A 24,362-nucleotide genomic window follows, 5' to 3' on the forward strand; every position below is an offset into this window, starting at 1 on the left:
TACGTGCTGAAGGCAGAACTAATGGGCCAAGGGAATGGGTGTAGAGATGCAGAATTATTGGTCCCTGAGGTGAGCTGGCATGGTCTTGGGGAGCCAGGGTTTCTAAACCAGTTGCTCCCAGCCACATCCAAATCCTCTGTTTACCCCAGTGTATCCTGATATGAAGAAAATTGGCAAGCAATGCATAAGAGGATGGTGGACATCCAGCCAAGATTCTGGTTGTAGTATATATGGGTACAAGTTGTACCTTCAGTCCATTCTGTGGCTACTGCCTGAACCTTAATTTCAGTGAGCTTTTGGTCACAGGGAAGTGGGTGGGCAGATGTGGATGACTTGGTGCAAATGCATGCCCACTGCCATCACCAGGGGACAAGCATAGTGTTATCTCATCTACAGAGAGTGATACAACATGGGTAATTTTTTAAGGTTGTGAGTAGTTTCTGTGTTTATAACATACCTGCTCCCTGTCTCTGTCAGTATTTTGTGGTGATGTTCTTTTAGAGCTAATGGAGACTTTTTTGTGACATTATTAAGACACTGGGAAATACTTTCTGATATTTAGGTAATAATACTTTGTCTCCTTGCTGGACTTTAGTTTCCCTGACTTCTCTTCTTAGACTCTTGTGCAGTGCTCTGGAAGATGCTTTGCACTGGAGTAGGTGATTAGCAGTCCAGTAGAATCATACTACTGCGTTAAGTACACATTCAGCAGCAGCTAATGAAATAGGAAAAAAAAGATAGGATGTTGGTGCTTTCTGTCCAAATCCTATCCTCCCTTCCAGGCAAAGATGAAATACTGTCTCCTCCTCCAAGCCTACCCTACTGATTTCTCCCTACAAGTACTGTATTCCTATAGGAATACATAATTAGGGGATAAATTACATAAATTAGGGAGTAATTCTATAGTAATGTGTCACATGATGACTTCTATGTAAGAATGCTCTTGTCTCTCCAGCTATACTTTATAGGTTTCCTGAAGATAGGAACAATGCTTCATATTTTTTCTCTCCCCATGCCACATGTGGGAAGTACATAGCAAGTGTCTAAAAAATGCTACATGTCTTCTTTTTAATGTCCTCTCTCCCCTTCCTCAACACCAGAGGCCAAATAGGGAAGTGGGGGATTAGGAAACCACAGGATTTGTCTTCCTAATTGATTTGGGAACCTAACTGATCATTGTCACTTAAGAGGAACCATGTAGCCCAGGAAGGTTCTGTGTCTTCAGGTACTCAAAATTCTTTGAAACAAATTTAGATAAACCTTCCAGTTGTCATGCCTAATGAGAAAGTTAACTGAAATATAAAGCCTGTCTGTCACTTTGTACATTCCTTTATCATGACAACATGGATGATTAAGGACTTTAACTATGGTTTTTTTCCTTTCAACTCTTCTGCCATCTTTTTGTTTTCTTCTTTATAAATTTATTTATTTTTTATTTATTTCTTTTTGGCTGCGTTGGGTCTTCATTGCTGCGCGGGCTTTCTCTAGTTGCGAAGAGCGGGGGCTACTCTTCATCGTGGTGCTGCACGGGCTTCTTATTGCAGTGGCTTCTCTTGTTGCAGAGCTCAGGCTGTAGGCGCGCAGGCTTCAGTAGTTGTGACACATGGGCTTAGTTGCTCCGCGGCATGTGGGATCTTCCCAGACCAGGGCTCGAACCCGTGTCCCCTGCATTTGCAGGCAGATTCTTAACCACTGCCCACCAGGGAAGTCCCCTGCCATCTATTTGAGAATCTAGCAGTCCCTTCAAGAGGCCTAGGTCTTTTGTCTCTGTACTGAGGATAGAGCAGGGATCCCATATGAGGACAACAAGGTGTGAAAATGAGCTCTGGCTTTAGGAGCTCTATACCTGGCCATTCAGCATCGTCAGGCCAGGAAGGCCTGGAAGTGCTCATCGTGCAGCTTATCCTATGTCCTTCACCAGATCTCCACGGTCATCTCAAACTCTAACTCTGGCTTGTACCAATTTCTGCATTTCCTCTGCTAGATTCATCTCAGAATTATGTCATTTTCAGTGGTTTTTAACTAAATTATAGCCTTCTTACCAGCCATTCAGGAGCTTTCTCTGAGTTGCTCTAGTTTTTTTCTGGCCTACTGAAGCCTCTATTTTTATTTGTCTTGGCCATTAAAGCTCGAACAGCTTTCTTTTAATTTTTTGGTACTGAAAGGAGCATTTGCATGTTTTGACAGGTATCCAGAAATATCCATGAAGACATGTATCCCCCTTTCCAGATTTGTTCAGAACTCGAGCCCAAACCAAAGAAGGAGTGGATGAACATGTGGACACACTGGGATGTGACACTGGTCATGGTTAAGAAGGAAGGCTGTTGCATTGCCATTTAGGGAGGATAAGCAATTTGAGGGAATTTACAGAAACGTAAAGATATTCTTCATCTAGCCCAAGTGTGCCTCTGACCAAGGAGCAAAAAGCCTGGGTGATCCTGAAGTCATCTCCCAGTTTGAGATGTATTTCAAGATATACTTGAGTTTTCCTTAGAAATTCTCCAGTATTCTTTTGCCATGTGCCTTAGTATTTTGTGGTCTGTTTCTTATGGATTTTTCCCTGTATGTTTAGGACTGACAATTGGACTAGCTCTGGTTTCTTATTTGATACAGGCTTGTATGACCCTCTATGACATACCTGACTTGCTGGGAGGATGTGGGTGCTTAGGATCTGTGGTCTTCTCAGAATCATTTTTGACATCTCAGATCTTGGTTAAAGAAAAGGGTAAGTATATGTCATCTTTGGAAAGCAAAACTTGAACTTGTTTATGTGTATATATATATTTTGGGCAAAATAAACCATAAACTAAATCAAAAGACCAGCAATAAACTGGTGAAAATATTAGAATACTTAAAATAAACAAAGGGTATATATCCTAATTTATGAAGAGCTTTTATAAATTGATAAGAAAAAGACAAGCTACCCCATGGTAAATGGGCAAAAAATATGAGCAGGCAGTTTACCAGAGTGGAAAACAAAAAAAAAATTTAAATATTTAAAATATATATATATTTTAATATTTATACATACACAGACACACATAATTGACCCCTGAACACAGGTTTAAACTACACAGGTCCACGTATACACAAATTTTTTTCAGTAAGTACATACTACAGAACTACATGTTCCATGGTTGGTTGAATCCGTGGTTGTGGAACTGGATACAGAGGGCTGACTGTAAAGTTACACATGGATTTTCAACTGTGCAGAGGATCAGTACCCCTAGCCCTCACATTGTTCAAGGGTCCACTGTATGTATATGTATATATATATATATGAATATGTACAGCCTTACTAATAGTCAGGAAAACAATTTGAAATAATAATTAGCAAATTATGTTAGAAAAAAAAATTTTTTTTTTACCCATTATGTTAGCAAAAAATTCTAGAGAATGATAATATCCAGTGCTAGTAGGATGAGCTTGATAATGTTTTGTTTGGTTTTTAATATGTACATCTGTACTACCTTGACAAAAATTAAAAGTATAGATAAAATGGACTCTTTATTTAAATATGTATTTCTATTTGGTGTAAAAAGAACAGAGTTAATCACATGGGGAAGCCTTTCTCCATCCCCTCATTAGACTCCCTGTACCCAAATGAGGAAGTTTTCATTTTCTGAAGGCCTCAGACTCTGTATACTAATAAGAGGAGCCCTCACTCCTGAGAAGGGGAAGCAGTCTGGGGCCTGCAAGGTGGGCTCTGGTGGTGGGCAGTAACCGGCATATCTATGGTCTTCCTGCAGATGGCACTGTTACCACAGAAACCAGCTTCATAATCCTGACAGCAGCCATACCCAGATTCTGCTCCTGGCTGGTTAGTGTCATTCATCAGGTGAAAGTGGACATAAACGTGGAGAAACTGGGGAGAACGTTTAAGGAAGAGCCTCTTCATTGGGTCCTGGTGGGATGTCAGATCCTTACCTAGCCACTTTTCAGGAATAGAAGTTTTTATCTCTGCTCTTTTTCTTTATACAGACGAATCTAGTTTCTTTAACTTTCTTATAATCTTGGAAAAGTTCCAAAAGAAAGGAACTCAGTTATCTGGGTCCTGTTAAATTGTGAAAGGGAAAAATTAACACCCTCATTTTACAGATGAGGAGACTGAGGTTTAGAAATTGACCAACCTGTCCAAGGTCACAGGGAAAGTGAGAAGTGGATCATGTGCTCCCTTTTCTGGTCAGAATAGTTGCTGCTGAGTTTTTACAACCACGTCTCTACATGTGGAATCGTCCCATCTTCATCTGTGGGACTTGATCTGAAACTCTGGTGCCTTGGGACACAGAAAATATGACAGCAGTGAGTCTAGTAATGGTCTGAGTACCTATTTCAGAATCTGTTTATATTCTGTTTCTACAATCCTGACATGAATAGAGGAGAGCAAGAGTCATCCTCTAATGTGAATATGTTTAAATGAGAACACATTCAAAATACTTTAAAATGTTCTCTTTCCTTCACCCCTAAAAATAGTGTTCTCCGAAGTGAAATGTAAGTGGAGACTAACATATCCTCTCCACATATCGTAGGCTCATTTAGCTGGACTTCATGTCCCCATGAGAGAGCCCATCATGGCCTGGTGCTCTGAGCTTTGTGACCAGCAGCCAGCTCTGCCAGCCATCAGGGCCTGAGAACACTGGATTTGATGGAGGGACTGCTCTCTTAGAAATATGTGAACACAAGGGAGACCTAGCAGAGTTTTGCCTTTGAAGTAGTAAACTGAAAATCTGCATTCCTTTTGGACACAGGTAGAAGATATTGAAGTAAAATTTTCTGAGAAAACCCAGCAATCGGTTATGGTAAGCAGCCTTCTTATTCTTAATGTTAACATCATATCAAAATGAAATGTAAACAGTTTATAAAACAACTTAAAATATTTCCTCTTACTGCTAATCTAAATGTTCTGTACCTTCTTGTCTCAATTCTTTTTTGTATTCTTCCCCTTCCCAGCAGAGCTCTAGAAATAACCATGTATGGGGTACAAACTAGAGGGATTCTTTCTGCCACTTAAACCTTTAGGTGTTTTTTCAAAATCTCCCAGTACTTTTAAAAGCAGATCTCAGGGACTTCCCTAGCTGTCCAGTGGTTAAGACTTCCCGCTTCCAGTGCAGGGGATGCGGGTTCAATCCCTGGTTGGGGAACTAAGATCCCACATGCCACGTGGTGTGGCATAAATAAATTACATACATGCAGATCTCAAATTGGCCTAGACATGTAGAGCTAAGAGGTCAAGGCTTTAGGCCAAGGAGAAGCTGCCTCTTTTATCAGAGGATATAAATCTACGGGAACATGAACAAGCATTGCAGACCATGGTGCCTAGACTCAGAGAGGACCTTAACATTCTTTTTCTCAGCATGAGTCACGAATACCAGTAACATGGCAAAGAGCCAAGCAGTGCCAAAGGCCAGGAAAGAAGCTGGGTAAATCTGAGGCTGACTTAGCAGCCTCTGTAGATGGACTAACTTGGGCAGGACTTTTGATTCTCTGAATGTTTATGCTGTAAATCACCTGCTCTTTGTGTTTGTTTTTTAAAGGGAGATGAGTGTTTCCTGGGCACTTTTCTAACTAGAGGAGAAGGGGCGTATCTTTATTCTAGTAATCAACAGTCTTGGCCTGAGGAAGGTGAGCGGCTCTGACTTTTCTGTTTTTGACTCTGTCTGGGTACCTCTTTCACAGGTTTCAACATGAGTGTTGTAATTAATAACACATCTGATATCTGAAAAAACTTGTTGGTGTAGAAGTGTTTTCTTACTTACTTACTTACTTTCTTACTTACAAAAGCTTTCTCTTTTGATCTGTCCATTTTCCAGATGAGGAAACTTGTGCTAGAAAGGACTGGTGCCAGAACTGCACCTGGTCCTCTTGCTGCTGCCTGAGGATTGCTCTCAGAATGGGCTAGAGCAGCAACATGTCCAGAAATAGGTTCTGTTGGGCCAAAACAAAACCTGGGTTAGTTTTTTTACTGCTGTGTAGCAAATTACCACAAATTCGGTAGCTTAAAACAACATGCATTTATTTTCTCACAGTTCTGTGGTCAGAAGTCCAGGAAGGCTTTGCTGGATTCATGTTTAGGGTTTCGTAAGACTGAAGTCAGGGCATTAACCAGGCTTATATCTGGAGGCTCTGGGAAAGAACCTGCTCCCAAGCTCATCCAGGTTGTTTGCAGAGTGCATTTCCTTCAGACTGTAGGACTGAGGGGCCTCTTTCATTGCTGACTATCAACTGGGACCACTCTTAGCTCCTCCTCCCAGGAGTCCTTGCCCTGTGACCCCCTCCATCTCAGCAACAAAGAACCTTAATTGTGTTGAATCTCTTTCACACTTCAAATCTCTCTGAACTCCTCCTCTACCAGGCAGAGAAAAGTCTGCTTATAAAGGACTCATGTGATTAGAGGAGGCCCAATCAGATAATCTCCCTTTTGCCATATAATGTTACATGAATACAGGAGTAACCTAAGAGGATGAAGATCATGGGGGCTGTTTTAAATTTCTGCCTATCACAGTGTGCCCTCTGGGCCCCACGATTCTCACATGCAAGATATAGTCACCCCCACCCACAAGCCTCATTCCATTATGGTAACAATTCAGAGTCTTAAATCTCACCAACTGAAAAATCCATAATCTCATCATCAAGATTATTTAAATCAGCTGTACGTGAGGCTCTGGAGCTAATTCATAAAGTACAGGTCCTGAACACAATTCCTTTCCATCTGTAGCCCTGTGAAATTAGAGGCAAGTTATCTGCCCCAGCCCTCACAACATACAAGGTAGGACTGGCATAGGATAACAGTTATAGACATTCATATTAAAAAGGGGGAAAAATGAAAGGTAAAAAGGAGTCCCAACCCCAAGGCAGCTTTGAAATTCAGCTAGACAAACTCCAGTTCCTAGATTAGGTTTCAAGGCCTAGGAATAGTCCTCCGTGGCCCTTAGTTCTGCCCCCTGGGCTCTTGGTTCTACCCTCTAAACTCTTAGTTTTGCCCTCTAGGCTCACGACTCTGCCCTCTGGTCTGTGGCTATACCTCTGTCGTTCTTCCTTTTCATGAAGGTGGCACTTTGTAGCTGACTAGTTTTATCAGCCTGCTTCTTGCCGCTAGAATTTTGGGGGTCCAACAGTCTCCTTTCATTTTTCTCTTCTCTCTATCCCTTTCAGTCCAAGCTGGCAGTGTTTCTGCTGATGTAGAATTCTCAAGAACTGTGTTGGTCTTACATGGATTTCCTGGGGATTCATTCCATGCTCCTTTTTGGTTTCCTCAAAATAACATTTTCTTATGAGTCCTATTCTTTCCCTGTTAGATAAGCCTTTTTTGTGGAAGAGGAGTTATGACTTACTCCACAAATTCCTGATCCTTTACTAAGCAAATTCTCTCTCTGGATAATTTGTTCTTCTTGAAAATATTCTCTCCAGTGACAAGTTGCTCTCCATGTTCTCAGATCACTGGTTAAACTTGGCTCCTCCGTTGTCATAGAAGATAAAGCACAAGGAGTCCTGGTTTTCGATCCACAAAATGCCAGGTAGCATTTTTTATCATGCTGTGCCCCCTGCATTTCTGCCTCTCCAGATCCTGGTGCAAAAAACCAGGAAGTTAGGAACATTTGCCAAAGACAGGAGAGTGTGTGACAGTACCCCCAGCCTTGAGGCAAAGTTGCATAATGTTTTAAAATCAGCTTGTAGACACAACACAGAGGTGGTTGTGCTGTGTCATAGTTGAGCCAGTTATAATATTTAGCAAGGATATTTGCCAAAATTAGTTTGCACCTTCTTAGCAAAAGTCCTTGTTAGAAAAATAATCTTACACTGTATTGAGTTATCCAGCAAGATTCAGTGTATCCTGAGGTCTCTACACACGAATAAAGCCAGGAATTTCTGGGGCCTTGTTAGTCACACACTTGAGAGCTTAGATTTCACACTTTCTTAGTTCCTGAGGAAAATGTAGTTTGAATTAAGGAGATGGATTTCTGAGGCAGGAAATTTCAGTAGAGCAGAGAATTTAAATAGGAGTATCCTCTGGCTGTATATTTAGCATTTCACCACTTCAGGGCTCAGGTCAGTTTTATAGGGTTTGAAGTTTATACCACTTCAGGGCTCTCTTAAGGAAAAATAGTACATACAGAAGGGTTAAGTCTCTTCTCTCGGCCTTGAAAAGGGGCTTGAGCAGGTGAGGGGTCCTGAAGCTTAAATGTCATTTGGATCTAAGTAAATATGCCTGGAGTTGAGACTGAGATTTGTCTGTTCCCATCCTCTGAAGGCATTTAAAGAGCTTATCAGCATGCATTATCTTGATTGATCTTCGTATCTTGAGCCCCATAGAAGGTGAAAAATGGGTCTGAGGTTATAGTACAAGTTAGTGGTGACATCTCGGGGGGTGGTCCAGGTCTTTTGATTTTTGGTAAGGATGGCCCAGTGAACTACTTATGGACAAAAAGAATAGTACTTCCTTTACCTTGAAATGTTTCCAGCTCTGGTATCTTTTCCCTTTCCCAGTTAGTGACTTCTGCTATCAAAAGACTTTTTGTTATGCAGCTTCCTTTTCATTCATTTCCTTTATGTGCCCTTCTCTTCCCTACCCTGCTGACCTTGGTCAGGCAAGCTGCCCAGTACCTAATCCTCAGGAGCTTGCTTTAGAGTTTTACCACATATGCCTATATCCCTAAACAATGTCTTATTTTTGAATTTAATACAAATTAGGATCATACTCTATCGTGTTCTTCTGGGACTTGCTTTTTTCACTCAGTGTTCTGGTCCTAAGTAAGATTCATCCAGGTTGTTGTGCGTAGCCATAAGGCTCATTCATTTTCATGGTTCCATAGGATTGCTTTGTATGAAAATATGCTGTTTATCCTTTTGACTCTTGATGGACATTTGGGTTGTTTATAGTTTTTTGCTATTGCAGACAGTGCTCTCATGAGCATTCCTGTACTTGTCTCTTGGTGCACCTGGCACCAGGACAGTGCCTTACAACACATCTTTCTTGTGGTATGTAAAGACATAATTGCCATCTATGGTCTCAATCCTCTGATTTTCCTGTTACATTTCTGGCTGATTGTACCAGCCAGCATTGAGATCTCTGGTACGTTGGTCTTCCCTGAATGTTTCCCACTTGTTGTTGTTTAATATTTATTTTTTTGTTGTTGTTGTACCAGGTCTTAATTGCGGCAGGCGGGCTCCTTATTTGCGGTTCTCGGGCTCCTTAGTTGAGGCTCACCGGCTCCTTAGTTGTAGCATATGAACTCTTAGTTGTGACATGCATGTGGGATCTAGTTCCCTGACCAGGGATCGAACCTGGGCCCCTTGCATTGGGAGCGCAGAGTCTTATCCACGACGCCACCAGAGAAGTCCCATGTTTGCCATTTGGATTGCTTTGGTTTTTGATATCCCTACGTATGGAATTTTCTGTGCTTTGCCCCCAGATAAAGTCAGCCACTCCAGCAGGCCAACCTCTCTCCTTCATAAGACTTCTGCACCACAGAGCTGGAGGGGAGGTAATGTGAATAGCCCCAAGCTAAAATACCATAGATTTCCACTGTTCTTACCAAGCTTCAGTAGAATTCCTTAAATGCTTCTCAGTTTTGTTGTATAACTTTGGTCCGTTTCCAGAGTCCTTAACTAGTTGTTTTTGACAGTCCAGTTTTATGGCTGCTTCCTGGGGAGAGAATTTTCCAGACTCCTCACAGCCATTTCAGAAGTCCCAACCCTGAGGCTTTTGAAAGATATTATCACTTGCTAAAGAATTGTAGGTTGACCATTTCTTTCTGTGCTTTAAAGATGTTGCTCCACTCCACTGTCTTCTTACTAACATTATTTCTGAGCAGAAATCTACTGTCATTCTTATCTTTGTTCCTTTCTATATAAGGTGTCTTTTATTACCAGCTGCTTTTAAGATTTTCTTTCTTTTTATCACAGATTTTAAGCAGTCTGATCTTTATGTGACTGGTGTGGTTTTCTTCATGTTGCTTATGCTTGGGATTCATTTAGTTTCTTGAATTGATGGATTTAGAGTTTTCCTCAAATTTGGAAATTTTTTGGCCATTATTTCTTCAGTTTTTCCCCTCTCCTTCAAGGATTCCAGTTACATACATTTGGCTGCCTAAAGTTGTCCCACAGCTCTCTGATGCTCTGTACAATTATTTTTAGTCTTTTTTCTCTTTATGTTTTATTTTGCATAGTTTCTACATATTCTGATTTACTAATCTTTTGTTCTGCATTGTTGTTATGAGTTTGTTAAATTAACATTTGTTGAACAGAACACAGGCTGCTGGATGGTGAGCCAGGTTCAACCAAAGACCACAAAAGAAATTGAAATGGCATGCCTTGAGGGGCTACACGGAGGTGTAGGGTCAGGGGGCGGTGGTCAAGGCAAGGTGCAGGCTGGACCTGGGTACCTGCCTTTATTAGGGCCTGTGGGTTGGAGTGCTTTGGGATTCCTTAGCCTTTTGGCTAAGGCCAAACTGGTCAATTCAAACCAAAAAGAGTGGAATTTTGGTAAGCTCCATGGAGGTCTTATATAAGGGGCATACAAGGAGAAGGCACTAAGGAGGCAGGGGAGACTGTTGATGACAAGGGCTTCTGGGAAAGTCATATCAGGAACTTACATTTGCTTGTGACTCTGCAGGCTGTTGTCTAGGGCATGCGCTTGCATGAGGGGGCTAGTGTCAGTTTACGGCCCGTGCAGGCTGCTTGGCCAAACAAGATGGATGCTGAGGTAGCAGTACCACGGAGTAGCTAAGCTCTCAACAGTTGTCATGTCATTAGTCTTATCCAGTGTTTTTTTCTTCTCAGAAGTTGTATTTTTCATCTCTAGAAGTTCAATTTAGACATTTTTTACATCTTCCATGTCTCAGGTTAGCATGGTTCAGTCTTTCCTCTAGCCGCGAACATAGGGAATACAGTGATAATAACTGCTCTATTTCTCTTCTACTCTTATCATCTGGGCCTGTCTTTTAAGCTTTGTTAGGCAAGAAGCAGAGCAGCATTTAGTTTAGGACTAATTTTACCCCGGTAGTGAGGCAAAATCATTCTGAGAACACTACCTGCCATCCCTATGAAGTATGAGGTTTTCCACTGTGGTTGGTGCGAATGGGCAGAATATCTGGTGCAAAGTATGAATTGATGGTCATTGTTTTACATGGGAATATCCATTTTTTCCAGCACCATTTGTTGAAAAGACTCTCCTTTCTACTTTGAATTGTCTTTGCACCTTTGTTGAATATCAATTGACCATATATCTACTATTTCCTACAAGCCTCAGTGAATGGTTGGCCCTCGGGCAGCACCTTCATTATCCCTGTAGCAATTTACAGATTCCAGAGTATTTTTTCCATCAGGCAGAGATTTTTTAGCAATGAGGAGCAGAGATCCTGGTACCATTGACACATAAAGTCTGAGAACTCTGGTGACCAAACTGAGTTTCACCTTCCTGTGATGGGAAGGCCCAGGCAGTGGCCATCTGCTTCATTCTACACCCTCTCATGTGTTCCCTTGTGCTGATATGAAACTGTTGAGGGACACTTTAAAAGAGAAATTTCTCTGCAGCACTGAGCATGAATGAATTATATAGCATATACCTACAACATACACATTTCCCACAGTTGCGTGTTACCTACAGCGTGGATGACTCTCAGGAACAGGATGCTGCAAGAAGTAAGCAAGTCACAAAAGAACACATGTATTAAGATTCCATTTGTATGAAAGTAAAAGAGACAAGACTAAATCATATATAGTTTATAGATACATTGAAGTATGGTAAAGCTACATAAAATTTGGGATGTTGGTTCCCTCTGGGTGGAAGAGAGAGGGCCTTTGAGGAAGGACATTGAGGAGGCTTCAAAGGCACTAGGAATACTTGATTTCTTAAGCTGAGTGGTGCATATACAGGCATCAGGGTTTGTTGTTGTTTAGGGTTTTTTCTTCCTTTTTTTTTTTGGTACGCGGGCCTCTCACTGTTGTGGCCTCTCCCGTTGCGGAGCACAGGCTCCGGATGCGCAGGCTTAGTGGCCATGGCTCACGGGCCTAGCCGCTCTGCGGCATGTGGGATCTTCCCGGACCGGGGCACAAAGCCGCGTCCCCTGCATCGGCAGGCAGACTCTCAACCACTGCGCCACCAGGGAAGCCCAGGTTTTTTTCTTTAAATCATATGTGTATACTTCACATACTGTCACACACACAGAAGGAAAATTATCCAGCCATTGCATCATAATATTTTCCCAGCAGTGATAATGTTCCCTCTTTACACAGGCTGGACCATTGGAGGATTTTTATTTTATTTATTTATTTATTTTTGGCTGTGTTGGGTCTTTGCTGCATGAGGGTTTTCTCTAGTTGTGGCGAGTGGGGGCTAGTCTTCGTTGTGGTGCACATGCTTCTCATTGCGATGGCTTCTCTCGTTGCGGAGCATGGGCTCTAGGCACGCGGGCTCAGTAGCTGTGGCTCAAGGGCTCTAAAGTGCAGGTTCAGTAGTTGTGGCGCACGGGCTTAGTTGCTCCGCAGCATGTGGGATCTTCCTGGACCAGAGCTCGAACCCTTGTCCCCTACATTGGCAGGCGAATTCTTAACCACTGCGCCACCAGGGAAGTCCAGGGGGTTTTATTTGTACAGCCAGTTGTCTGAAGGAGGAAAAGCCAAATTCTTCATTAACATTTGGTGTCTTATTTTGCCCTGAGGGCTCGTTCCTGTTAGATGTCCGGGGATGTAGAGGTCAGTCAAAGACAGCCCTGCTGTAGTCCCCTGCTACTTCTTGGGTACTGAGGGGGAACTTCCTCTTACCTTGGGTTTTCAGACTCACAGAATGGAGAAGGAATGAAAGAGCCCATTAAGCAAGGCACCAGGGATTGGTTAAGGAGCCAGGGAGATCTCATCAGGAATTGGCTCCCCCAGTCACTGAGAAGCCCTTGCAAAGGCATGTCCTATCAGATAACAGTTTGACAGTCACAAGTCCAGAACAGATACTGGAAGTGTTAATACTTCAAATGGATTAGGATCTAAGAGACTGGGGCACTGGCATTGGACCACCCAGTGAGAGACTCCAGTTATCTCATGTGTGCCCTGAGAATAATAACAGAGTTACTATTCCCAGAGCAAAGGGTAGTTGCAACACAGAACAGTCTGCACCAGTACTAAAATCAGCTCTTGCCCTGGGCCAGGCCCCATAGTGAGTACTTTTCCAGCACTGCCTTGTGAATTTCTCTCCGCCTCTTTTCCATTTTGTTTTGAGGCTTTAGAATCTAGGGGGAGAAGAAGTGCTGGAGATGACCACCCTGATCCACTTCTTTTCCCATCTTCCCAGTGACTACTTGGAATGTACCAACTCTCAGATACGTGCTGTTTTCTGGAAGCTTTGGAGTGATTCTGAGGTTTGTCCAGGAGGCCTTTGAGTGGTACTTGTTCCTGAGAAGCTTCATGTTAGAGGTATACAGGTGGACGGTGAGCCCAGGACATGGAAGGGTCCAGATACTAAGCAGTAGGTAGGGGAGCAGTTTCTACCTGATTACACCTGTTGACCCCTCTTTCCTCTTTAACAGTAGGTAGAGTCATCTTGTGGCTGGAGTTTAAGAAGTTGTGGTGTTAGGAGCGTGTTAAGGGCTTTGGTTGGGCCCTGGAGGAGTTGATGGAAGGAGATGGCAGTGGTGGGACTGCCAGGCAGCACTGAGGGCTTGTTGAGGTTGAGCAAGCAGAGAAGGTACCTCATCAGATTAGCCACAAATGGGCTGTGGGTAGAGCAGAAGTAAAGGAAAAAAGAGAATCGAAGTGGCTAGCGTGGTACAGTGCCCTGGCATCAGACAAACCTGTGTTCTGTACTTGGCTCCACTATCAAGCAGTTCTATGACTTTTGGGAAGATCTCTCTAAGCTTGAATTTCCCATCAGTCCTCTAAAAATAATACTAACTCTTACAGTTGTTGCAAAGATGGGAAACTATAATGTATATGACATGGTTGGTGCTTAGTAAATACTAAATAAAATCTGTTCCCATCCCTTTCCCTGACAAAACAGAGATCAAAAGTTTGTCTTGTCCCTGGGGATTGGCCCTGAATGTGGATGAGAGGAAAGTCAGAAATTTCTGAGCAATAAGGGAAAATGGGGGAACTGAAGGCTTCAAAGTCTCAGTGACATCACGGGATGAGGTTTGGGGAGTGAGATAGTTAAAAGTATGATGGCATTTTGTAGTCAGAGAGTAGGTTCTGGAGCTGAAGATTTCAGAAGTTAAGACATTCTGGGTGCTGCTTTACTGGTATTGAACTGGCATTGAGGAGCAGCAAGGCCAGAGCGTGGCATGGCCCACCCCCTGATCTCTTAGAGGGAATGGGAGTGTCGGCTTTGGAAGAGAAGACTGTGAACACATTCAGAAGCTGTTTGAAGTGTTGTAGCATAATTAGGAGGGCAGTAGATGTGAGCAGTGAAGGAAAGGAGGGGCATGAGTCTCTGAGGGAATGAAAATATTGTGCCATTTTGGGAGGGAATGGTCTGGGAACAGCAGTGATGAACCTTGGCATGGGTGCAGGATGAGGCTGGGGCATGAGGAGCCTCCACTCAAGAGGGCCATAGGGCATGACTGTGTGTAGGTGAGGCTAGGTTTTACTTGTTAGAGGGTAGGAGACTTACAGGACTTGAACCATTGAGTGCCTTGAACTGGGCTGGCTGGTAAGGTTGGCATTAGTTCCCGCTGACTGGTTGTCTTGTTCTTTTGTTATGATTCAGGCTTCAAACCGTCCTCTAGTACCTAAAAACTGCCTCCATCTCCCCCACTTCTCCCCACCCCCCATTAACATGCACACACACAAGCACACATACTCTCTAGGCCCCTCTCTGCCTCCTGAAACTCCACCTTTTCAGGAAACCTTCAAAACTTGGCCTTTGCTCTTGTCATTACAACTTACACAGCTTTGGGGCTGCCATTTTAGAACTACAGCTCAAGGAATCAGTCCCTCTTCTTGGTCTCATGTCCTCTGCCTTAGCAATAAGATATTGGTGGTTTTCCCCAAGCCTGTGCCTTGAGCTCTAAGAAATACTCTATCTCTTCTCTGTTTGTGAAAACATGGAAAGAAAGGCTATTACAGCAATCGGAAGGATCCAGCTTGGACCATTCCAGAGAGCAGCTTCACCTATGGGTCTTATGTGTGCCCTGGGTGCTTCATTTGGGTCTCCAAAGCAAGCCCAGGCCCAGCCTTAACCCTTGTCACCTTAGTGTCCATCATTTCTATGATCTACTCCCTAGGGCCCATACTGAGCTGCTGTGTAACCTTGGCCACCCAGGAAACAAGCAGCTCTCCTTAAACCTGAATCCTTATTCTAAGGAACCCACACTCAGTGTCCATGTCCCACCCATCTTGCTTTTGGGAACTACAGAACAGCAGCCTCCAGTGTCTGTAGAATTCACTTATTGCCTAACTCACACGTTCCTTTCCTGGCAAGGGGCTCCTAAGCACCCTTCACCATTCTTTCAACAGCTGATGCCCTAGTGCTCTTTCTTGGGCCTTATGTGAGAGATGTGGTCATTTCAGAGCTGAGCCAGCTTCTGCCAAAATAGTAGAAAGGAGCATCTGTAAACTCAGTAATGGAGCAGATATACCCAAAGTCTTTTCTAGTGTATTTCCCTGGAAGACACCCATAAGTGAATGTGAATTTTGCCTCTCTCCATCAGCTGATAACTTACTCACTTGTTGCTTTTTCTAATTCTTATGCAAAGACTGTATCTGATGCCTCATTTCTCTCTGAGGCCCTAGGAGGGTACATTGGCTTTCTCAGAGCACAGTTCTCAGCATAAAGATCGTTTAACTTAAGCACTTCAGATGGTCTCTAGTTACCACTCTGTCTTGGCCTGGAACCTGCAGGAAGAACGCTGTGATACTGGCCCCCAGAATCCAGCCCTCCAGCTCTTACCAGATCTCTTTTCGTTCCAGGGAAAGTACATTTCTTCTCTGGTGGACTTCTGTTTTCTGACCGTCATCACGGAAATATCATCATTTCCAAGGATCACATGAATTCCGTTTTGTTTTATGATGGGGTAGGTGTTTTACAGTCCATGGTTTTGATGTTCAGAAAGATACTCACACTTCTGAGGGAAAATCAAATAACTCCCTGTCTTCCCTCTACCACCACAGGGCAGGATGTTAGGAACCAGCGCTGCCTTTGAGGCAGGCAGGCAGGAAAGTCATGGAGAGGCTCTTGTGAGCCATAGGGGTAGCTATGAGTTTCCCCTAGCCTGTACCCTTTGGCCAGGGCACAGCTCATCACAGTGTGACACCAGAGCAGAGGACAGGCCCTCCACCCTTTGTGGTCTCAGCCTCAAAACCAGCTTGTTTGGGAGCCGGGACAGAGACCGGGTAAAGTGGTTTGGTCAGATAGCTCTGAAAATGAATTATGTGAGCAAGTCAGAAAGAGTTATATCTTTCTTCCACATAGAACCTGGTTCCTTAAAGGCTGTTCAAAAATGCAGACAGACCAACCAGACAGGTTAGATGGCTATATTAGGTGAAAGCTTTGATATTTGATATTAATTAGGTTAAAGAGTCTTCCAACATCAGGAAGGAAAGGGTGAAACTTAAGGGCTGGAATGATAAGTTACCTAATTTTGGGGTGGGTGGGGATGGATTTTTAACTCATATCAAAAATGAAAATAAACTTCTGAGAAAATTAAATATTTTAAAATTTCGTAAGTAGAAAGAAGGGTATAGTTACAAATTATTTTTCTTATGAGAACTTTTTTAAATTTAATTTTTATTTTATATTGGGGTGTAGTTGATTTACAGTATATTAGTTTCAGGTGTACAGCAAAGCGATTCAGTTATACATTTACATATATCCATTCTTTTTCAGATTCTGATGAGAACTTTTAAGATCTACTGTCTTAGACATATATATTATTAAATGATCACCACAATAAGTCCAGTTAAGGAGAATATAAAAATGAATATTTATTAAATCTTTAGGGACAGGAAGACTTTCTAATCTAAGCTTAGAAATGATACAAGAAATTCTAAAGAAACAGTTTGTCAGATTTGACCACTTAAGGATTTTTTAACTTTTTGCTGATAATTTATTGAAATATACTCTAAGTGCAATTAACTGGCTACAAGGACTTATTGTACAACACAGGGAATATAGCCAATATTTTATAATAACTATAAATAGAATATAACCCTTAAAAATTGTGAATCACTGTGTTGTGCACCTGAAATTTATATAATATTGTACATCAGCTATACCTTAAAAAAAGCATGTAAAATATCTCATAATATTTTTATATTGATTACATTTAAAATATTTTAGATATGTTCAACTGAATAAAATATATTATAAATACATACATACATACAGTTAACTGTATCTGTTTAAAGTTTTGACAGATGTATATATTCATGAAACCACCAGCACAGTCAAGATACAGATTTTTGTCACCCCCCAAAAGTTTTCTAATACCTTTTTGCAGATCATCTTTTCCCCCAGCTTCTGGCTTTAGGCAACCACTTACTAGCTTTCTGTCACTGTAGATTAGTTTACATTTTCTAAAATGTTATATAAATGGACATCATACATTCTGTACCTTTTTGGGCCTGGCATTTTTCACTCAACATGATTTTTAGGTCATCCATGTTGTTGTGTGTATCAATAGTTTTTCCTTTTTATTGCTTTATTGATGAGTAGTATTCCACTGTATGGATGTAGCATAAAATTTATCACACTAATAATTTAAAACTCTAAAAAGTATTCAAAAGGGGAATTAAAAGACAAAAACACAAACCAGGAAAACTGTTTTTGGTGATTATTAAAAAATGAGTTGCTGTTTCTTTTCTATGAAGAGCTCTAACTTTATCAACATGAAAACACTGAGTGCCAGGTCATGGATGTTCAGAGGACATGAGGTTAGTTAACAGATACGTGGAAGCACATCAGATGCATGCTACCACTAATGTAAATTACCACTAATGTAAATTAGTAAATTAGTAAAGAGTAGATAAAAGGTACAGTGAAGTAAACAAAAGGTGAAGTGGAATTGATAATATGAATGTCCAGTCATAGTGGTGGGCTAAGAGGGGAGTCAGATGCAGCCTTAGAAAATGTTTACAGATAGTTTACAACAACATGGTAGATGCGAATGGTAGATTAAGTTTTAAAAGCAAGATATGAAACTGTAAAAGTGAATATGATTTCCCAGTACATAAAAAAGGGAAGTCAATGAATGAATAGGAAGAACAGACTAGAAGGAAAAGTACTAAAATGTTAGCTGTAGTTGGAGTTGGGTGATGGGACCTTGGATTAATTTTTTTAACCTTTATTCTCTATTCTATTTTTATATTTTTCTCAAATTTTTATTTAATGAACATACGACTTTCATAATGAAATCTTAAATTATTAAAAAAAAAAAAAAAAAGGGACTTCCCTGGCCGTCCAGTGGTTAAGACCCCATGCTCCCAATGCAGCAGGCCCAGGTTTGGTCCCTGGTTGGGGAACTAAAATCCCACATAACACAACTAAGCCCATGTGCTGCAACTAGAGAAGCCCACAGCCAAAAATCAATAAATAAAAATTTTAAAGTATATATAAACTAACTTTATAAAAAAACGTTTTCCTCTGAGATCAGGAGCAAGACGAAAATACTTGCTTTTGCCACGTCTATTCAACATAGTATTGGAAGTCCTAGCCAGAGCAGTTAGGCAAGCAAAAGAAATAAAAGGCATTTAAATTGGAAAGAAAGAAGTAAAAGTAGCTCTGTTCATGGATGACATGATTTATATGTAGAAATTCCTAAAGATTACACACACACACACACAAACTGTTAGAATTAACAAACGAATTCACCAATGTTGCAGAATATGAAATAAACAGATAAAAGAACAGTTGCATTTTCTGTACCCAAACTGTGAATAATCCGAAACGGTTCTTAAAGGAAACAATTCCAATAAATTTAACCAAGGAGTTGAAAGACTTAAAACACCAAAATCCACAAAACATTGCTGAAAGAAATTAAAGAAGACCTAAATAAATGGTAAGACATCCCACGTTCATGGGCTGGAAAACTTAATATTAAAATAAGATGATAGTACTACCCAAAGCAATCAATAGATTCAGGGCAATTCCTGTTAAAACCCCAATGGCGTTTTTTGCAGAAATGAAAAAACCCATCCTGAAATTCATATGGAATCTCAAGGGACTCCCTTGCCAACATAGCCAAAATGATCTTGAAAAAGAAGAAAGTTCGAGGACTCACACTTCCTAATTTCAAAACTAGCTACAGAGCTACAATAATTGTAACAGTGTGGTATTGGTGTAAGATTAGATATGTAGACCAATGGAGCAGAATAGAGAGCCCAAAAAGAAAGTCTTGCTTATATGGTCAAATGATTTTCAACAAGGGTGCCAGGATCATTCAATGAGAAGAGGACAGTCTTTTCAACAAACAGTGCTGGAAAAACTGGATATCCACATGCAAAAGAATGAAGTTAGACTCTTACCTTACACTGTATATAAAAAAAACCTCAAAATGAGTATAAGCCTAAATGTGGGAACGAAAACTATTAAATTCTTAGAAGAAAACATAGGAGTAAATCCTCGTGACCTTGGATTAGGCAGCAGTTTCTTGGATTTGACACCAAAAGCACAGACAACAAAAGAAAAAAATATGTAAGTTGGACTCCCATCAAATTTTAAAACTTCTCTGCATCAAAAGACTCTATTAAGAATGTGAAATGCAGCCCACAGAATGGGAGAAAATATTTGCAAATCATTTATCCGATAAGGGATTAATATCCTAGGAAGAGATGATATTTTCAGTTTAGGAGAAAAGACCCTGTACTTCCTATATCTCCTAAAACTGGGTGTGGGTAAGCACATCTATAACTGAATCCCAGTAAACCACGTAATGTGAAAATAACTGGACTGACATTCACCATATGTGTTCTGACAGTAGATGTGAGGGCTTGTATCATGCATATGGCTTTTCTCAGTGATGCTCCCTCTTTTTCTCTTTAGGATTCCACCAGTATTGTTGCTGCCCTTCTGATAGACTTCAAAAGTTCATTGCTTCCCCATCTTCCAGTTCATTTCCGTGGATCAAACAATTTTCTGATGATTGCCCTTTTCCCCAAATCCAAGATATACCAAACATTTTACTCAGAGGTAACATCAATCATTATTCAGCAAAACAATTACTAGCCTTTTTCCTAGCAATTTAGTTGGTAAGGCAATGTTTCAGGGCTAACAGTGAGGTGCTGAGAGGGAGAGTTGGGAGGGCTGGTGTGAGGGTGGCTGCTTCTGATCTTTTTGGGTCCTGGAATAGACTCTTGCCATTGAAAGGTGAGAACCTAAAGGAACTGAACAAAAGGCTTTCTAACTTCTAAGAAAAATATTCTTTGTCCCTTATAAGTCATAATTAGACTCATTTTCCTTTTAGCTACTTTATTGAGTTGTTAGGCCCTACCTACTGGGTCAGAGCTCTCTACCCCACCCCAAACTCTCCCTCCCCATGGTTCATAGGCCCTGCCCTTGCAAGTGGTTCCACCTGGCAGGCTGCACACCATAGGCTTTCAGCACAGATTGCACGAGTGAGGGAGCTCACCAAGAATTATACAGCCTACTTAGAGACCAAGCAGTAGCCAGAGTCATACAAATGGCCAGTCTTATTCTGGTGGAAATGCTTGGAAAGGTGTGATGCAACAGCTTTTGAGAGGACAGTCATTCCCTCAGGATAGATTCATAGAACAGAGAGGAGGCAATTACTGGCCTTGGCTGCAGAGCAGCTTTTAGGACCTGTCTGTGTCTCCATCTTACTGCCAGCTGGTCCTTCTACCTCCTTGTGCTTGTCCTTTCAGCCTAGGAACCTAGAGATTCTCTTCAGCTATTCCTCTGCCTCTAGGCAGGAGTTGCTTGAACTCCTTCTGTCTGTCCCTATCACCAGGGAAGACACGCCCCTGCTGCCAGAACAGTATTACCTGATACCTTCCTCTGTGCTTCCTGGCCTCTTAAGGAGCAGAATCCCTGGGAGAAGAACCCAGAAAGAAATTCTAGTTTTTAAAAATACAGAACAGAATTGCTTCAGGCCTCTAATTTTGGAACAAACTTGTTTGTTATGATGGTTTTTCTCTGTACTGACAGTCTAGATTTTCAACAGCCATCAAATCCCCATGTGGGTTCCATATCCTGTTGTTGGGTTTAAAGTGTTCTTTGCTCAAATTCTGTTTTGTTTAGGTCTTCTCCCCCTGGCAACAGCAGGCTAACTCAGGGCTGTCTTTAAAAGTGATCCAGGAAGATGGATTATCTGTGGAACAAAAGAGATTGTAAGTGGCTGCCTTCAGTGTTTATGCTTGCTTCCCTAGGCTGTGTGTGTCTGCTCTCTCTGCAGGATGACTTGTGTTATGTAACACAGGGGTCCTGGCTTCTGAAAGGGCCGACACAATCATTCCAGTGCTGCCAACTTGCAGGTAGCCAGTGCCCTTGGGGAACAAAAGTCAAGAGAGATGAAATCCACCAAGAATCAGAAACCTGTAGTATTACCAAAGGTTTTAGGCCAGGCTTCCTATGTGGGCAAACCAGTCATCTTGCATTAATGCCGAATTTTGCTTAAGTCAGTGAGATGCTTGTTTTAGAAGTATTGACTCTGTCACAGGACTTTGGCTTGAAAATATCAGAACAAGTTATGTAAAGTATGTTTGCTGTAGAGAGATGGAATTCTAATCTGTGAGCCTTTGATATTCCAGACACTCCAGTGCACAGAAGCTCTTCAGTGTCCTGAGCCATTCTGCTGGGGAGAAACGGAGTCCTCTAAAGCTACTCTCAGCTAAACTCCCAGAGCTGGATGGGTGAGCTCTGTTTTTCTGTTTCTGACTTTTGAAATGTCAGAAACCTCAGAGTTGGTGCTTTCTAAGCTCCATTTTCTTTCTTTATAGCTTCTTAAGAATAATTATAAAAAGTAGTAGTGACACACCATATACAATTTTATTCTCTAGAGATATTCACTAAGGTTTCTTTTTATCATGTGAATGGGCACATTCAGGCAAGGCTGGTGATGGTAACATAATAGCATTGTCTTTCTTTTTCTAGGTTTCTCCAGCATTTTGCCGTCAGCAGCGTTAGTCGGGAACCCATGATGAGGACCCATCTCCCTGTCCTGCTGCAGCAAGCTGAAATCAACCCTACTCACACAGTAGAAAATGACAAGGTACAGCAGCTCACCAAATAAGCTGGGAATTCATGGGAAGATAATCCTGATAGCCTGCCCTTAATCTTCAGTGTCAATTAACAAAAGGAGCTCAGGCAGAGTCCCTTTTATAAGACTCTCCACCTCCCTGGATACTTATGTAATGATACACATGAAACCTGCTGTATATAATGACTGTGTACAGGCATCTACATTAACCCCAGCTGAGCCCCATAGCAATGATGAAAGCCTGGCATATTGCTGTGCCTTCCCCTTGCTCCTCCAGGTCTTCCAAACTCCTGCTCAGTACTCTCATGCCATCAGCTCTTTCTGGTTGCAAGGACTTACCTGACACATTGAGCTTCGTAAGGGGAAGTGTTAGCGAGACCTTGCTAGCACCACCAGGATAAGGTGACACTTTATAAACACTGTCTTCCCAAGAGTGGATTTTAATCTGCTCCTGCTTCACACGCCTCTCCTCTTGACTCCGCCCACCATTTCTTTGGAACCATATGTCATAATATGCTCAAAGAGGGCATTTATTTCTGTGCAAATCTAGAAGACACTCAGCTGCAAAAGGAAATAGAAGCATTAAGCAGTCAGAAGCCTCATTTTTCCCTTAAGCAAGAGTTTAAAAATGAAAATGTTATATTTTACATATTTTTTTAATATATGTATTGATATTTCATATAACAAAGTGCTACAGGACTGGCCTTAAAGTAAGAAGGTATCTGGCTGTGAGCATGTTTGCTGGGATTTGAGAGGCTGAGGCGTGGGTGCTGAGGAATGGGAACCAAGATGGAGAAATTTGGATGGGAAGAGTATAAAGAGAAAGTCAGTTACATGGAGTACTGCCCACAGGCACAGAAAGGGATACAGACTAAGGGTCTGTTCAGAGGGGAGGAGGGAGAACTGTTTCTCATAAAAGAGGCATCCATAGCCATCTCTGTGCTGATGGGACTAGCTCAAGTGATGAGTGCCACCAAGTTGAACTTCACTCCAGACCTGTCCCAGTGAGTCTTGTGTATTGTGAAATAAAACATACTTAAAGAAGCCCTTGCCATGCTATGTCACTGACATCGTTATCCTTTAGCAAATGCATGGTTCCTTTCTTCCTCTGCTTGACCCCTTCTTTGTTGGTGAATTTCTTGAGTTGCTTTGGAATGTCTGCCTGCAGAGGGCCCTGTTTTCATGTGGTCGTGTGCCAAGATTAGGAAAGTGCAGCCTGGCACCTCTTCTCCCCATCAAGATTGAGAAGTGCTTCCTCCACCCGGTTTGTTTCCTTAGCTCAGGCCCTGTGGCTTGGAAGGCACAGGCCACTCCCCTCCTTCGCTGAGTTTGCGACACCACTTTAGCCTGTGGCATTTTTGTCCCAAACCTCCTTTCTGCCCAGTATTTTCCATTATACTTTTTTGTTTTTTTAGCTTATTGGGTATAGCTGCTTCACAATGTTGTGCTAGTTTCTGCTGTACAGCGAAGTGAATCAGCCATATTTATGCACATATCCCCTCACTTCTGGATTTCCCTCCCATCTAGGTCACCACAGAGCGTTGAGTAGAGTTCCCTGTGCTATACAGCAGGCTCTCACTAGTTATCTGTTCCACACAGAGACTGATCTAGTCACAGCCTGCTCCGTGGAAATTATTATAGTAACGCTACATTGTTGTATATGGTGTTTGCTATGTGCCAGACACTGTTGCACGTATTTTGTTTACATATATTAACTCAGCTAATCATTACATCCACCCTGCAAGGTAGATTCTGTTGTGAGCCCAAGGTCACATAACTAGTGAGTGCTGGTGCTGAGGTTCAAACCCATAGAACCTGGCTCAAGAAGTCAGTTCTTTTAACCTCTTACACAACGCTGCCTCCCAGTTGAATCACAAACCCACATGGCTTTTCTTTCATGTAGGTAATTATCAGCATTGTAACTGGCCTCCCAGGCTGTCATGCTAGCGAGCTCTGTGCTTTTCTGGTCACTCTGCATAAGGAATACGGCAGGTTAGTATGGCTGCTGCCTTTGCTTTGGGGAAAGGGATTCTATGTCTGGGTCTGCCTTGGCACTGGGAAACCTTCAACATGCACTGACCTTTGGTGTCACTGGTATCAGTGCAGTGGTCATCCATCCATCCATTCATTTAACACATTTATACCGAGTACTTTCTGTATGCCAGATACTGTTCTAACTGTAGGGGATGAATGAACAAAACAGATGAGAAAATCTCTGCCTTCATG

General features: G+C 41.9%; 1 protein-coding gene across 1 annotated transcript in view; it reads left to right on the forward strand.

Annotated features, from left to right (window-relative positions):
- The window catches only part of DNAAF9 (dynein axonemal assembly factor 9), a 146,221-nt gene that overhangs the window by 83,518 nt on the left and 38,341 nt on the right, over positions 1 to 24,362 (forward strand). Inside the window, exons 17-26 of the mRNA XM_065892337.1 lie at positions 2,614 to 2,725; positions 3,750 to 3,820; positions 4,749 to 4,799; positions 5,535 to 5,622; positions 15,895 to 15,998; positions 19,964 to 20,110; positions 21,179 to 21,267; positions 21,688 to 21,789; positions 22,031 to 22,148; positions 24,040 to 24,128. Coding sequence (XP_065748409.1) covers positions 2,614 to 2,725; positions 3,750 to 3,820; positions 4,749 to 4,799; positions 5,535 to 5,622; positions 15,895 to 15,998; positions 19,964 to 20,110; positions 21,179 to 21,267; positions 21,688 to 21,789; positions 22,031 to 22,148; positions 24,040 to 24,128 — 971 coding nt within the window. The remainder of the gene's footprint in view (positions 1 to 2,613; positions 2,726 to 3,749; positions 3,821 to 4,748; positions 4,800 to 5,534; positions 5,623 to 15,894; positions 15,999 to 19,963; positions 20,111 to 21,178; positions 21,268 to 21,687; positions 21,790 to 22,030; positions 22,149 to 24,039; positions 24,129 to 24,362) is intronic.

Source organism: Phocoena phocoena, chromosome 15 (genome assembly GCF_963924675.1).
Source record: "Phocoena phocoena chromosome 15, mPhoPho1.1, whole genome shotgun sequence".
Classification (NCBI taxonomy): Eukaryota; Metazoa; Chordata; class Mammalia; order Artiodactyla; family Phocoenidae; genus Phocoena; species Phocoena phocoena.